Source organism: Electrophorus electricus, chromosome 16 (genome assembly GCF_041902795.1).
Source record: "Electrophorus electricus isolate QZ-2024a chromosome 16, ASM4190279v1, whole genome shotgun sequence".
NCBI lineage: Eukaryota > Metazoa > Chordata > Actinopteri > Gymnotiformes > Gymnotidae > Electrophorus > Electrophorus electricus.
Window position 1 is genome coordinate 17,893,891 of NC_137512.1, and position 16,110 is coordinate 17,910,000.

At 39.3% G+C, this 16,110-nt stretch overlaps 1 protein-coding gene across 4 annotated transcripts in view; it reads left to right on the plus strand.

Annotated features, from left to right (window-relative positions):
* Nucleotides 1-1,644: 1,644 nt before the first annotated feature.
* Nucleotides 1,645-16,110, plus strand: part of LOC113579719 (carbohydrate sulfotransferase 8) — a 37,214-nt gene continuing 22,748 nt past the window's right edge. The window contains exons 1-3 of one of the 4 annotated variants that reach the window (XM_081699252.1): nucleotides 1,645-1,753; nucleotides 9,517-9,568; nucleotides 9,671-9,704. In XM_081699252.1, coding sequence (XP_081555378.1) covers nucleotides 9,548-9,568; nucleotides 9,671-9,704 — 55 coding nt within the window. In that variant the 5' untranslated portion in view covers nucleotides 1,645-1,753; nucleotides 9,517-9,547. Of the gene's footprint in view, nucleotides 1,983-9,516; nucleotides 9,705-16,110 lie in introns of all 4 variants that reach the window. The other 3 variants (XM_035531940.2, XM_035531939.2, XM_035531938.2) reach the window with 3 other exon arrangements.

The following is a 16,110-nucleotide window of genomic DNA, read 5'->3' on the forward strand; positions in this document are numbered from 1 at the left end:
TATCTTCCATGTGATTCTCCTCATTTGCCTGTCTGTTCAGAGTTCAACGGAGGAACACACAGGGTAATGCTCTGTACCTTTTGCCCACACACGTTTGTCAAGTGAAAGTGCATGAGTGAAGAGGAAGAGAAGGGGAAAAGGAGAAATAATTGCAAATAAACAGTGTAAAAAGATTTGAGGTTTTTTTAAAACAGATTTATTAGAACAGACTTTACGTTTTTTTTTTTTAAAAAGAAACAAAAATGTCATGAATGTTTGGCCAGTAACCCAGGACATTGAGTTGTAAGTTAAATTCTCTCAACATCCTAGTTACAGCAATTTTGTTGAGTATTAATTTTAAGAATCGTGTAAGATTTCTGAAATCCCATCTCTAACTGTAATGTTAGAAACACATTTGGCAGGTTCTCTCACTGAACAATGCTGTTTACAAATCTTAAAAATGGAACATCATTTTGGGTTTGTTAATCCAGGATCATTCGGTCAGGTAGTGAGAATCTTTGTTTTGTTACCATTCCTCACCAGGTGACCTTTTCTCACAGCAAACGTATGGAGATTAGGGAGGATTATGGTCATGTACCGAGCCAGGTGAGGTGTGCAGAGAGCAAATGAGATGTAGAACTCAAGGGGCAGAGCTGTGTTCAAACATTTTACTTCATCTCCAGAACCTCAGGGCTTTAATCTCAGACTTTTTTATATGAATTGTTTGTTTGCCAGGTTTGTACAGTTGTACTACATGTGTTCATCTAAATATGATGAAGAATGACTACTGAGGGTACAGTATGACTTTACACAATTGTTGATAATGGTACAATAAGGAGAAAAATATCTAATAAGAGACCTCATCAGAATCGCGATACACCAGCCACCACTCTTCATTTGGAGCGGTGGAGCACTGGAGGGATAGCTTCGCAGGGGGCCATGAATCATACAATCAATACGCTTGTCTATTTCCGCCTACACTGAAAACAGTTGTCATTTGGACCCTCGTATTTAATACGGGTGTGTGTGTGTGTGTGTGTGTGTGTGTCCACTGACCACTGTGTAGAGTTATAAAGGTGGAAGAAAAGTATTAGAGTTAGGACTGCAGAAACAGCCGCCTGCTAATATTTTAGCTATATAGTCCTATTGCTTTGGATTTGCAGGAGTAAGAATTTCATGTTTGCAGACGTGCCATAAATAGGAGTGGTGGATAATACAAAGTGTTGTGTGTTATTGACCTAAAAGTCAATGTAATGTGAAAGGAGTAGGCTACGTCGTATGCAACAATGCTATGGGATTTAGAGGAATTTTACAAAACGCAAATATCGAAAATCATTCTTTCTTACAACTAACTCTACGTATCTCTTCTTGTTAGCTGTGAAGTTCTTGTTTTACAATGTTTGCTATTATGTACATTGAGATTGGAAATCCGTATGCCGTTTTCATTCCTCACCTATGCTATTTCAAGTTTAAAGCACGCAAGTTTGTAACCTCCTACCATATGCTGGATATGAGGTTCCAGAGCGTTTATCACATATTATGATCTAGCTGTTAAACTGCGAATAGAATTATATTTAATTGAAAGGGGAGTGCAGTCCATTAGCAGTAAATGCAAACTTGGCGACGGTTTCTCAGACATTTCAGGCTATTATTGTAGCTGTTGCCTGGCAATATCAGCAGCGTCGGGGTCCCGAGGGATTGCCAGAATAGATGCGAGGATGCGCGCGCTCAACGCCAGCTCAAGCCACGGGCGGAGCGTCACTGCTCGGAAAAGGTGCCTCAGGATTTTCTCAGAATGATCGAATTAAAGTTGGTTCTGCACAGTTAGCGTCACTGACTGGGAGAGTATTTATACTCAGGTTCTCCTTGGATGTTTTAATCTGAGCGATGTTTTGAGTTTTGAAATCGCATAAGGTGCTGAGACGTATCGCGTGACTCGTTGAATTAACGCAAAGTGGGAATCCAAGTACGGGGACTTTATCACTGTTATGAAGACAGTTAAGGTCAGTTTATGCTCCTTTTTAAAAATGTCCTGTATGTACACCATGTTGGTTTGTTTCGTGGCGTGCGTTTGTCTGTTTTACTGAGGACTCGTGATTTAGCTAGCACTGAGTTTGAATCCGACGAAATAAACGATGAAGACAGTATAGTCGACACTCGGACAATTAGTTGATTCAGCTTTATCCACATCTCGCTGCAGACTGTTGTCCTTAACACCACTGCATCTTTCTTATATTTTGCCTTTGCAACCGCACTTGTCTGCAAGTTTTCGCACTGTGCCAATAATTGGTTATAATGGCAAACCCAAACTGGCAAACTGAAATGTATGCAACTAGGCATACCGGGGAATCTAAAACGTTCAACGTGGGAAAAAAAACTTACCATGAATTAATGTATTAAATCCTGGAACATAAAATTTCGCCCACGTATTACGGCTCATGAGTACACTCTATGATTAACTTAAACCTAAGAATAAAGTAGTAATATTTACGTTTTCTCTCATCCATTACAAAGATCAATATTCACGTGGTTTAATGTACTAATACAATGACGTACGAACTACTCTCCACTACAAAAAGGATCTGTAATCTAAGAATAAAATATTAATTTTTACGCTGAGTCATTGTTTTAGTACATTAAGACACGCTGAGCATTTTAGAATGTGCTGGCATAAGATATCTTATTAAAGCATTTAGTTGTGATCCGGCAAACATGTTTAGCAGAGACACTTAAGATGATGCCAGGAGTTTATATATGTCATTTGTCCTGGAAAACCTGGCTGCCAAGTCGACACTTTAATTAACACGCGTCACTTGGGCCAATGATGAATGAAGATTTGTGGGAAAATCGGTGAAATCGAGGCAATATGACACAGTAATGCTGATGAACAAAACCAATAACCTACAAAATGTGCTTCACTGATTTTATTGTATGAGTGCGATGCCGCTCCGAGAGGCAAAAACTTTAAACAACTTGTGCGTTTTAATCATACGGGCAAAAGCTGACCTTAAAGCCTCTTGCAGTATGACGTCTGACCGTTCGCCTGAAAAACTGATCTCTTTCCTGTTTCCCCGTGTCGAGGGATAAACATGCATAGCTGTAAAGACAGGTGGAGTACATTACGTAGCATTACTTCACTTCACTTATGGGGACAGACAAAAGACACATATACTCATTCATCCCTGAGATCTTCTCTCAGATTCCTTTGAATTATTTCTCACCAGGCTATAAATAGGGCTACGTAGTCCCACCACTTTCTCTTTCGGAAATGGAGACAGTGTAAGAACGAGGCTTAGTGGATCAGAGCTCTGTGGCCAGACGATAAACCACGCAGTATCTGTTATATGCATTATCATTGATTTTGCCAGGGAATCTATTGTGACTTTTGACTACATGCATCAAAAGTGTTGTGAATAAAAAATAAGTAGTCACGTACTGTGTGGATACATTCATGTGAAGTATATGCTGCTATGTACATTTGACTGTTTAAGTCCAGAGTCCATTCATAATCTGGCATGCATTCTTTAAATCTTCAGTATTTCTTACCCGAATTCAAAAATGTGTCCAAGCAATAAGGCGGCCACTTTAAAAGCTCCTAAAAGAAGAACAGGGATATGACGTTACAAGACAAAATTAAAACCCCAAGATAACTAGCTAGCTAACAGAGCTGATCAGTTTGATCTAGAAATTACTCACCAAACTTGGCATGTACATGCAGTATTTAAGTCTAGCATAATGTATGGAAGACACAAAAATAATCTTTCCTACTTTTCGAATGTAAAGGATGTGCTAATAACTAAGAACTGAAGTAATGTTTCTTTTTGGCATTTTTAAACCATTGCAAACCTCCTAACTAATTAGTATTGAGAACATAGAATTTCTGTGGTTAGCTGGTAAGTCAGGTATGAGCTGATAAACCACTGAAGGTATTTGCTTTGACAAGTGTACCAATATAACATGCTAAAATAATATTGCTCAGTGGCAGGTAACTACCAGTACACTCCAGAATTATGACAAACAGGTCTGTCTCGGCATTCTGCCAGAATGAGGACAGGGAGCTGAGAAAACAGATTGGTTGTCTTAAAACCAGACATCTGGCCACCAAGCAAAGATCCTTTTACAAAATACATGTTCCAAAGGTTTGACTTACTTCACAAAGGCACTGCCTCACAGGGACACTGGTTTCTAAATGACCAATAATGACCCCACCCCTCAACCCCAAAAAAGAAAAAAAGAAAACACCTTTGACATGCAGTTCATGCCCTGTAGAAAAGTGTAATAGATTTGTTATTAGGAATTAGTATGCTATGCAAAAAAAAGTCGTAGCAGTCCTTAGAGGCTGATTTCTAGTCTTTCAAACAACGGAAATAGCATCTGTCTCTCGTTTAATGAGGAAAAGGGCACCTTTTAATTATTCATCTGGGACCTCAAACTATTCCTCAAAGGCGGTTATTCAGAGTGCAACCAGTGAATTATGAATGACCAGAAAGCAGCTCCCCCCACAGAGGCTCCCTGTGTTTGGCTTGTTGGTGTGATGTCATTGTGTGAGCATTCTTATACCAGCTGCCATTTCTCATTTAGCTATTTTAATTGAAGATGATTTAAATTTTTGCTGCCATGGCATCTGATGACAAAGGAAACAATGCTTGGGCTCTCTAATGCATTTTTCTGTGCTAGTGAAAGATTTCCGAGGGTGTGTGCCATGTTTGAAGATCTTTACTTGAATAGAGGAACCATGGGTGTAGCACCTGCATTCTTGAATTGATTTGAATGTTAATGACTTGGCAGTGGTTCAGGAGTTTTTGTTGGTTATTGTGAATATCAATATATTTAACATATCAGATGTGATTTAAGGGCTATTGCATGCCTACTGTTACACTTCACCTGACTAAAACAATGAAATGAGGGGCATAGCTCTCGCTTCCTTTATACAGCTGTTGAAACTGATAATGATTTACATTACCAATAATAACATTAAAAGTGCATGTTATACACATGAGTTAGTTAAATTATCTGGGGTCATAAAAAAGTGTATGTAATGTGTGTTTGTGATGGCCCGAGTGCTGCAGGGCGCAGAACAGGACACAGACTCCCTTGATGTAATGAGACATTTAATAACAAAACAAACAACAGCAGCACTCACACATAGTGACAACAATGAACATGAACACAATTAGTTTAAACGCTAACCATGGCAACAACATAGACAGCATTAACATAAATGACATCAATAATGACCAACGACGAGGCACACACAGACGGGGCTTTAAATAGACAGACCACTGAACCCTGCGCAGGAGTGTGCCATCACGGAGGGCGTGGCTACATACACATGTATGTAGCCACATTGGGGGGGGGGGGGGGGGGGGGATCCTGTGACAGTATTGAGTTGGTCATGTGAACAAATGTTTTTATTTCAGCTGTGACCTACAGTAGTGGGTATTAGCAAAATGATTCATGTCACACTAATTGGTTTTGTATAGACTACCTGTTGCTTAGCCTTCACTGAAAATATTTAGTCCTATAGTAGAACTCAGACCTTTAGAATTGGATGAACACACAAGCACACATGCACGCACACACACATTCAGACTTCTTTAGAATACATAGAACATACTCTCCCAAGAACCCACACAATATTCCTTAAAGTGTTTCTGATTCAGTCTTTCCAACTTTCTGTGAACCTGAATGTCAAGTACAGAGTTAGGCAACCATGAGTGAAAGCATCAAGACAACTTCTCTCTCTGTGCGATTAGTCAGGCCCTGTGAGAATGAAGGGTTTGACATTCAATAAGCCAGTAAGCATTGCTCACTCTGGGAAGCCCAGCTGCAGTTCAAGACTGAGTTGGAAGGGGGGGTAGCAGGTTAGGTTACATGGGCAATAGGACCCCCTTTGGATCTGATGCTTTAAAACATCAGCATGGAAGCCTAACAGCTGCCTCAGAAGCAGCTTGCCACAAACCCCTTGCATGGGCCATTATTAGAGTGTGATTGAGTTCCCCTAGGAGCCGGCAGACCTCGTGTGTAGGGGAGGTCAACATATGGCACTAAGCCTGTTTCTCAGTTTGTGTGTGTATGTGTCTGAGAGAGAGAAAGAGAGGTGGTAATGTCGTGCCACAGTAATGTAGAAGTGTGTTATGAATGAAGAGAACTGACTGCATGTAAACATGCCATACATATCAACTAAGAATGTGATGGCCTGGTTGCTGTGGTTATGTGTGTGTGTGTGTGTGTGTGTGTGTGTGTGTGTGTGTGTGTGTGTGTGTGTGTATGTGTGTGTGTGTGCGCGTGAGTTTGTAACCACTTCAGTCCTGATGTAATTTTCATTGTCATGATCCAGTGCAGAGGACAATGAACAGGGCAGAATGGTGAGCCTTCTGTCAGGTCTAATCTTGCTCTTAGTCCTGTATAGCATGCAAAGTGAGTAGAGGACCTGTTAGAGAGCACCCTGTTTATTTTGACTTTAGGTGCAGTGAGAGGCATCCTTGTACAATACTGCTTAGGTGTAACATTGTAGGGAAATAAATATAAATATTAATTGCATTTACAGCCAAACCCATCAAAAAGCAAACTCGAACAATGTCTACAACACCAAATCTCCATTAAAGAACGATGTGTGGAGATTATAAACAACTGCTTGTATGCGTGTTTTTTATGAAAATGAAGAGCAGAAGGGTCAGTTGATAAGTTGATTTGGGGCTCTGGCTGCTAAGTTTTGTTTGGTTTCAAAAACTTCTTAAGACATGATCATTGCGATCTAATGGTGGATTCTAAAATCTAAGAAAATATCATATTCAACAATTTAGAGCAATCTACACTCATTTATACTAACCAGAGGAATCCTTTAGAAACATTCATTGTTAAATTATCTGCTTCAGACAACTCTATGTGAAATCATTGTCACTGAGCCCACAACCTTTATTTCATAATTAAACCAAATTAAATCTATATGTCTGAGTAAATAAGGTAAATTGAATGTATTCATAGAGTAACATGTGTAGTCCACAAACCTGTAAAGTTGTTTTAGATTCAATCATTACATTTCCACTCAGTGATCAAAGTAATTAGTTATGACAGGGGCAGACGACAAAGACTGAGTTATGTTTTCACTATCATTAATATGGGCAGCTCTCTTTGATTACATTACAAGAGTGTTATCTATCAGACATTTAGAGAAACGTCCCAGTCTTATTGTCATAGAGCTCACTGGTAGTGGCACATATATGGTAAAATTACCATTGTTGAATTAATGGTAGCACTTTATAATACTGCCCACGTTTTAACATGTCAACAACAAGTGTTGAATGAACTCTTACAGTAAGTATTACATTAATTTCTGCAGTGTTCAGTGAACTCTTCTGGTGTTGAATGAACTCTATTAGTGTTGAATTAAGACCAATGATTATTTGTTTCTAGGTAGATTTTTAACTGCTGTGGACTTTGCTGTGTTTTATGATTAAAAACAGAATTGAAACATTCTTGAGGATCTGACATGCTTGCACCATTTCAGTTATCCTCAATTTCACCACATCTAAAAGCAGAATTAGTAGTCCTGGCTAAATGTTGTATTCAGGTTCTGATATTTTTCCCCATTATAGTGGCTTTAACATGTGAAAATACAGAGCTGAGGATGTGTGTCAGTCTGTACTGACTATGAGATTTAGATCCCATCATAAAACCAGCTAGCAGCTAGTTGTGGAATCCAATCTCTCGTGTACAGGCTGCACAGGATCATGACATAGGGGAGACCTTTGTCTCTGCCTCCATTTCTGTCACCCACATCCTCATTAGACAGAGATGCCCCACTTCCCATGAGAGCAGACGATACTAGATTACATCTACTGAGGTTCTGGGTGGTGCTTCAGACACTTTTAAATCCCTATATCTCACAGGTCAGGGATCAGGGATGCCTGGAATAATGAGTGAGGTGGTTGGGTCCAGGGGAAAGCAATCAAGACCAGATAAAAGGATGGAGGAGTAGATGCAGGAGGAGCAGGTGCACTGGGTATTTTTTTACTTAGAACTGTTGTTAAAGAAAGTGAACCTCATCACCTCTCCAGTGATTGCCTACAAAGATGTGACTGCACACACCAAGCAGACAATTTTGGTGTTTCTGTCTGGCAAGATGATAGGACTGATGTTGTCCAGCTGGTGAAGGTTATGCTGGATGGTTGCAGCGAAATGGGTAACATGTAAATGTAAGATTTGGATGAGATAATATTTATGAGCTGGAAAAAAAATAAATCACAAGGTCAGGATGATTTTTGACTATGCGTGTTGCACTGCAAATGATGTACTCAAATAATGGAAAACAGATGTGAGGTCTGGAAATACAACCTAATTGATGGAACGGAATCAGAGAATGGACAGATGTTAAGCTCAATAAGTACAGCACCACTAGCAGTGCTAATTAGCTAATTTCTCCATGTTTGTAGGTAGTAGGGATTTAGTTTTAGTAGTGCATATGCTATGAAAGATACCAAAACATGCATTGAACAGGCAGTGCATTTTTGGCACATAATACCATACATCTGTGTGGATATGTCCATATGTGTCTGAAATAGAGTTGAGTGCCATCAAAAATTCCCATATGGTGCTGACTTAACAGCCCAATTTACATGTGTCCTTTGGGGCAGGGGAGTTCATGGGGCTTGTGTGGTACACTGCATTTCTTGTGGTGTACTCTGAGGCTCAGTGTAATCACGCAGCATGTGGAAACAGTGCTCTGTGCACACAGAGGGACGTCTATGGCCTAAGATCCACGTCCTAGTAGCACAAAGCACTACTCCCAAAGCTGGACTTAACCCCTGTCAAAAGCCAACTGAGCATGCACCATACTAATGGCTTCCCTCCCCCGTGTCTCTCTCTCTCTCTCTCTCTCTCACTCTCTCTCTCTCTCTCTCTCTCTCTCTCTCTCTAATTCACTGCTGAGTAAAGAGAGCTACCTGTCAGCCAAAATTTCAATAGACAAACCAGAGAAAACCTCTCATTATGTCTGTTGACTTGCGTAAGGATAGTATTAAAGGAATAGTTTGGGACAATTTTTTTTAACTTAATTTCCATCTTACCTCACCCAAAATGTTGTTGATAAGTCTTGATTGGTGCAGATTGCATAACGCTAATTAGTAGGCATAAGCTTTTTTAAAAACTTGCTAGCAGTACGCCTTGTAGCTCAAGTGCAAGAAGCAAAAATTTAGACATCAAACATATCTTGGCTGATTGACTGCATTTGGGATAAAGGGAAAACTGTAAATTAGATTTTTCACCAAACTATTCCTTACAGTTATGGGCACATAGACCCATTCTTTCTCTCTTTCTCTCCGATGGGTCCTCCAGTTTCAGAGTAATATACTGAAATCTGAAGGTGAAACTAAAGTCTCTGTGTTTCACAGCAGCTTGCAGAACCATGTAAACTACTGTAAACTTCCTGAAGTTTCCTGTGAGTAAACTTCCTGAAGTGTGTGTGTGTGTGTGTGTGTGTGTGTGTGTGTGTGTGTGTGTGTGTGTGTGTGTGTGTGTGTGTGTGTGTGTGTGTAGGTCTTGAGGCCAGGGTCGTGCTCTGCAGGCCATGCTGTGGCAGTGTTGTAAGGTAAGGAGGTGTCTGCGCTCCATCAACAAGAAGCTGACTGTCTCCTTCTTCATCCTCCTGCTGTTTGGCATGAGTGGTCTGCTGTTCTTCCCACATCTGCAGGACCTCCTAGACACACCCCAACACCAGGGCCCAGGTCAGTAAGACTTTCACACTCCTCACCGTCTGTGACACCAAAACCCTTTCAGGATGTACAATAATTTTTGTGTGTATTATTAAAAATAATGATCATTGGGAGCATTTCAATGTGTATTCATTTTCAAACTTAAAATCATGGCTACTTTAGACCTTGAGTTATCATTTGGACTTGCTGTCAGTGAAACAAAATAGAACAAGTATGTTTTTCAGATCATGAACCAATTATTTTTAAAACTTTACTCCCTTATCAAACCTCTATTTCTAATATTCCCACTTGTCATTATTATCCTGTTAAGTCCCAAACTGCTAGACATTTCTCAGATGCATTTTCTCATAGTCCTATAGCAAAGCTATTGCAGTCTCAGCCCCTGAAGTGCTGATGAATTTATTCTTTTGTTCCTTCTGTTCTACTATCCTTTGGTCTGTTGTTCCCTTCAAAATTAGCTGAAGTAAGATCTCTCACTCATGGCTCATGGATTCTATCTGGGCTGTCAGGATAAAACCAAATCAAAAATGGAAAAAATATAAACTGAATGTTTCATATGGTATTCTAAAAGACTATTGGCTACACCTGAGCTTCGAGATATTTTTAATACTCCAGTCTTGTTTTAAGGCTCTTCATAGTGCAGAGACTGATTTGTTAAAAGTCACAAATGATTTATTACTGACTGTGGATTCTGGAAACTGTGCCATCATAATGTTTTTAGAACCCAGTGCCGTGTTTGACATCATCGATCATGTTATCCTCAGTTAGTGCCTTCAGCATATGGTTGGTTTATGGGGAACAGTAATAGACCTGTCATAAAACATGTTCATTTAATATTGGCAACTCCTTTTCATCTGCTGCTGCTACTGGCTGTGGGGTCCTCGTGGATCCATATTGGGGCCAGTTCTGTTCTCATTATATATGCTCCCTCTTGGTAATACCTTTAGAAAACATAACACTTTTTAACATAATGTTATTGTTATGCAGATGATCACCGGCTTTATTTCTTCATCTCCCCCTAAAGTCATAATGATTTGTACTTGAATATGTCTGGCAAAATGCCCTAGATGGCAAACAATTTTTATAGATTTAAATTAAAGTAAAACTGACATTATACCTTTTGCTTCCCCTAAAGTAATTGAAAATCTTGTTGGAAACTTTGGAACTTGGACAGGGTACGTCAAAGCAAAAGTAAAAAATCTGTGTTATTTTTGAATCAGTCCTAAGATCTACAATCTAAAATAAATTGTTTTGAAGAGCAGATTTCTCTCAGAATTCTCAGATTTCTCTTCCCAATTTATTATTAAAATTGTTAAAATCAAACCATTTCTCTTTTTCCAGGCCCTGGAATAAGTAATTCATGCTTTTATGACATCTTGGTTAGACTGATAAAATTCCTTGCATATGGGTGTAAACAAACATTTATTGACCTGATTACAGATGGTACAAGATGCTGTAGCTCATCACTGGTGCCAGAAAAATGGACTATATCACCCATATTTTTAAGTTGCTTCACTGGCTGCCTGTCTATTACATGATACAGTTTAATATTATTTTATTTGTTTCTAAAACTTGAATGGGTACCTCAATCATATATTGCTGATCTATTGTGTCTACTCTGCTTCTTGCTATTGATCCAGTCCAGGTACTGCTAACTGCTCCATGCTTTTGACTCATGCTAAAGTGTGAGCACTCCTTTACTGTTACCACACTGAGGTTGTGGAACAGCCCTCTGCTGTACATTAGGTCTGCCTCCTCTATTACAGTCAAGACTTAAAACATGCCTCTTTAGCACTGTGGTGCTAAAGCATGCATTCGTGTTGTCGTGTGTTTTCCTTGTTATTTGTTTTGTTTTGTTCTTAACTATGTACAGCACTTTGTTTAGCATTTGTCATTTTAAAGGGACTCTTCCTTTATTCAAAGGAATCTTTATTCAAAGATCATATCAGTCCATGCCATTTTGGATTTTCCACTAATTTCTTAAACAGCAACAATTAACCAGGGAAATAAATTATGGACATTGGACTCTGTCACATGCAGGGCTTCTTTTGCTCCTTTTTTTATATGGCATAGTGTGATAAGCTCAGTGTCACTTTTTTGCTACTACAATTAATGTGTTTTGTATTACTATAAATCCCTGCTTATTATCCAAATGTCTACAATTGGGGATACACACACTATTCTGCTTTCTGTAAAATGGTCTCCAGCAATTCACTTGGGGGAAAAATCATCCATCACATAGTACCTTAAAGGGCTAATAATAATGTCTTTGCAAATGATGAGTTTGATTGAGGATCCATGATCGAACATGCTACTCCATCTCTAGTGGATTATAACACACTTTGTCATTCCTGCTGAGCTAATACAAGGAGCAGAGATGAAGTCTGTTTTTAGCATTGCCATGTAGAGTAGCCAGAAACTGAGAATAGAGTCTTATGGGAAAGTTATACTTTATCGATGCACAGGGGAGACATGTGGTTAGTTTTGTAAGGAATACATCTCTCTCTCTCTCTCTCTCTCTCTCTCTCTCTCTCTCTCTCTCTCTCTCTCTCTCTCTCTCTCTCTCTCTCTCTCTCTCTCTCTCTCTCTCACACACACACACACACACACACACACTCATACCCACACACACTTTCTTTGTCTCTCACTGACTTAGGTAAACTCCCGGAACACATAAAGAATAATCACTGATGTAGCTTTTACCCTTCTGCTTCCGAAAGGTTTAAATTACATTAGAAAATGTTTATTACTACAAACAATGGTTTCTATTTAGAAAAAGAGGTTAAGGTCATGTTTAATTTTTGATTATCAACTAAATCCAACAATAGCCTCTAGTGGAAACAAAATGATGAAGAAATTATCATCTCAAGATTTCACATCCAAAATTGAGGGTTTTTTTATACTCACAGGAATTTATTTTATTATATGCTGTTTTAAGAAGCTTAACACCTGCTGCCATTATTAAAATAATAAAAAATTGCAGATGTAATAAGACAAGTAAATGTAGCATTTATACTTTGCTCTACTCTATACGTAGTAGTCTGAAACAGATACTTGAAAGGGCTTATAAAAACACAACTATTGCAGTGTCTCCTTACTTCTAAGTGTTTATAAATAGTGAAAATGGCTACAATAATTGAAGCAATGACAGACATTGTCCAGACTGTAAGGAACCCCACCAGACGATTGATGAGCAAAACAAATCTATTACTATTGACCGAAGACGTGTGTAAGCACTCAGTGGAATGGAATATAAGGAACTGTTCAATAGTGTCTGTAAAAGGGTTGTCTTGCACAGTTTCATCTCATTGATCACCGGTCATGTATGTTTCCACACTGCTTGCTCTGCGCTATTATGCATCATAATATCATTCAAATCAGTGTTAATTGTGAAAGAGGTGCTGTCCTAGACGAGTAAGGTGTGTTTAAACAGTTGTGCGTGGTACAACAGACACATAAGCAATATCTTTAAACCATGATAAAATCCTGTAAATGCTTAGGAAATAGAACCATGTGGAAGATTAGCCAAAGTGAACTACCAGAGCCTGAGTCTACATCATACTCTTTTTGCTCTCATAATGACCTTTTGCTAATTCACCAAAGGAGTCGAGAGGAAGTCCATAATCCACCGAGCTCTTCCTGTCTAGGTGATATAGCTAAGTTGTTCTCTTTGACACTGGAACTGGGACTGCAGTTCATACATACAGATATGAAAACTCATGGGCGTGTCCTGTTGTGTTTCATTTAACATATCCCGTTGTATCCTGTTGTGTTTCATTCATCATTAATTTACCCCTGAAGTGAAAAACACACAACACTGCTTTCAGCATTCTGTCATGCTGTGTCTTCCAGATCTGCCATAGTAATTGGTTATTGTGCAGTGGCACACATTACACAATGATAATTTACCTGTTCACCTGTGTCGGATTTCCAATTTGGACCATCTGTAAATGATTGAAAAGCAAGACCGTCTAGTGCCACACGCTTCCACTTTAATGCTGACCATGATGAAACATGCCCAAGAGGAAATAAGCTCCAGCATTCGTTCAGCTAGACTTGCCTAAGATCAGAGATTTCAGAGCTGTGGCTGCTGTTCCTAAGCAGTGATGGTGGCAAATAACTAATCATGATGTTATAACTCATCTGTGAATTTTTTGCATTATTAAATTGGAGCATTATTTAGCCAGGTTTTCCCTTTTTAATAATGATTTGGTCTTATAAAATAAGTGTAAACATACTGTACAGGCAAAAACAATCCCAGTACAACACCAAAAAGCACGCTGTAATAGACTGGTAATGTTTTTAGCCCTGAATTTTATGGAACTAGGAGAAATGTATAGTGTTCTTTGATTTTGGCCTGATTCTTTGAAAGGCTGATTTTGTTGACATTTCTGGTCAAGTCTAGTTGCATATCTAAAAGAGTTTTTTAAAGGGGAATGTGGCTGACAACACTCAGTTATAGGGTTAAACCTTTCTTGTTTTGTTAACCTCTATTTTAGTGGATTAGTTGTTTGTCAGTTGACAAATATAGTTAGGAGCTTGTCCATAGATGGAGGAACCATGATGGAATTGTTCTTGTTGAAGTTGGGTTGTTATTATTGGAGACACACTTTGTAGCGCCATGAGGAACAGAACATATTTTGTGTGGTTTGGTGAAGAACAACTAAAGCTTGAAGATTTATAGAGCCTGTGGTGTCCTTTCTTTTCCCTTTTTGAGTTAATGTGACCAGTGAGTTCTCACGGCATGTTTGAAGGCATGTTTTAAGGCATGGACATGCAAAATATACACCTGTATCTAACCAAAGAAGTTTCCTGTATGTCAAGCGACACCATCACAATATGCCACACACATACAACCTGCCAGGATACAACAACCCACCATAAGAGGGAAACCTGTTACTGATAGAAATCATACGGATAGCACTACAGCACTTGCTAAAGCAATAGCAGAGTCCATCAATGCAAGCAGTCTCCCAATACCGGAGCCTTCTGTTTTCACTGGAGATCCATTAAGGTTTAAAGACTGGAAAATGTCCTTTCAAACATTGATAGACATGAAGAACATTCCAGTAAATGAGAAGGTCTATTACCTATGCAAGTATGTTGGTGGATCTGCAAAGAACGCTATTGAGAGTTATTTCTTGTTGGGTACAGATGCAGCCTACCAGGCAGCATGGGACATCCTGGATGAAAGGTAAGGAAGCTGCTTTGTGATTGCTAAGGCTTTCAGGGATAAACTCACATCATGGCCTGAGATAGGACCTAAGGACAGTGTTGAACTAAGAGAGTTCTCATACTTCCTTCGAGGATGTCAAACACCAATGTCTCAGATCAAGAGTCTAGAAATCCTAGATGATTGTGGTGATTGTGGATCCTCACCAAGCTTCCAAATTGGTTAACTGCCCGATGGAACAGAAAGGTTGTCAAACTTGAAGAAGCAATCGAGGCATTTCCTGGCTTCAGCCAGTTTGTTGAGTTTGTCACAAAGGAAGCTAAAATAGCTTGCAATCCGGTGACCTCTCTTCATGCTCTGATGTCTAATGATGGTGAAAGGTTGAAGACACCAAGGACTTGAACTGTTGGTGCAAAGGTGCTGGCAAGCATCTCTGAAGAAAACTCTGATTCTAAAGGCTGCATCATCTGTGAGAAGTCAAGCCATGACACTCACGCATGTTGAAAGTTCATGGACAAATTGATTGCAGACAGAGTCAAGAGCCAAAACTGTTTTGGGTGTCAAGGAACTGTGAAAGGAGGAGTGTCTGTGACTTATGAAATGGTAAACACCAAACATGTTTACATGAAGACTGCCCCAAGGAGAGCATTAAGAAAGAGCAGGACAATACACAAATGAAAAACGGGAAATGTGCATGGGAGAAAGAAATATCAAGTGAGAACGGAGTCTAAGCAGGTTAATAAAACTTCAAATGAAGCAACGTCTAACAGAGTGGTGCAAGACATAAATAGCACCTACACATCTACAGTTGTTCCAGTATGGTTGTTCACAAGGAGTCATCTGGAGAATGAAGTTCTCATTTATGCACTTCTGGACAACTAAAGTGATACCACCTTCATCTTGCAGGAAAGGGCAGAAACTCTGAATACACAGAAAGAGCCTATGCAGTTAAAACTCTCCACGTTGTTATGCAGAAGCACAGTTATTTAAGTCTGAACTTAACTGGGCTGCAGGTCAGAGGCTTTTGTTCATCAAAGAAAATTGCTTTCCCAGTAACGTATTCAAGAGAATGTATTCCTGCCAATATAAGTCATATTCCTACACAAAAAACAGCAAGGGCATGGCCTTGTCTAAAGTACCTGGCCAAAGAGATTGCTCCTTTAATTGAATGTGAGGTTGGTCTGCTCATAAGTTACAACTGTTCTCAAGCCCTGTTACCCTGAGAAGTTGTGTTGGACAAGGATA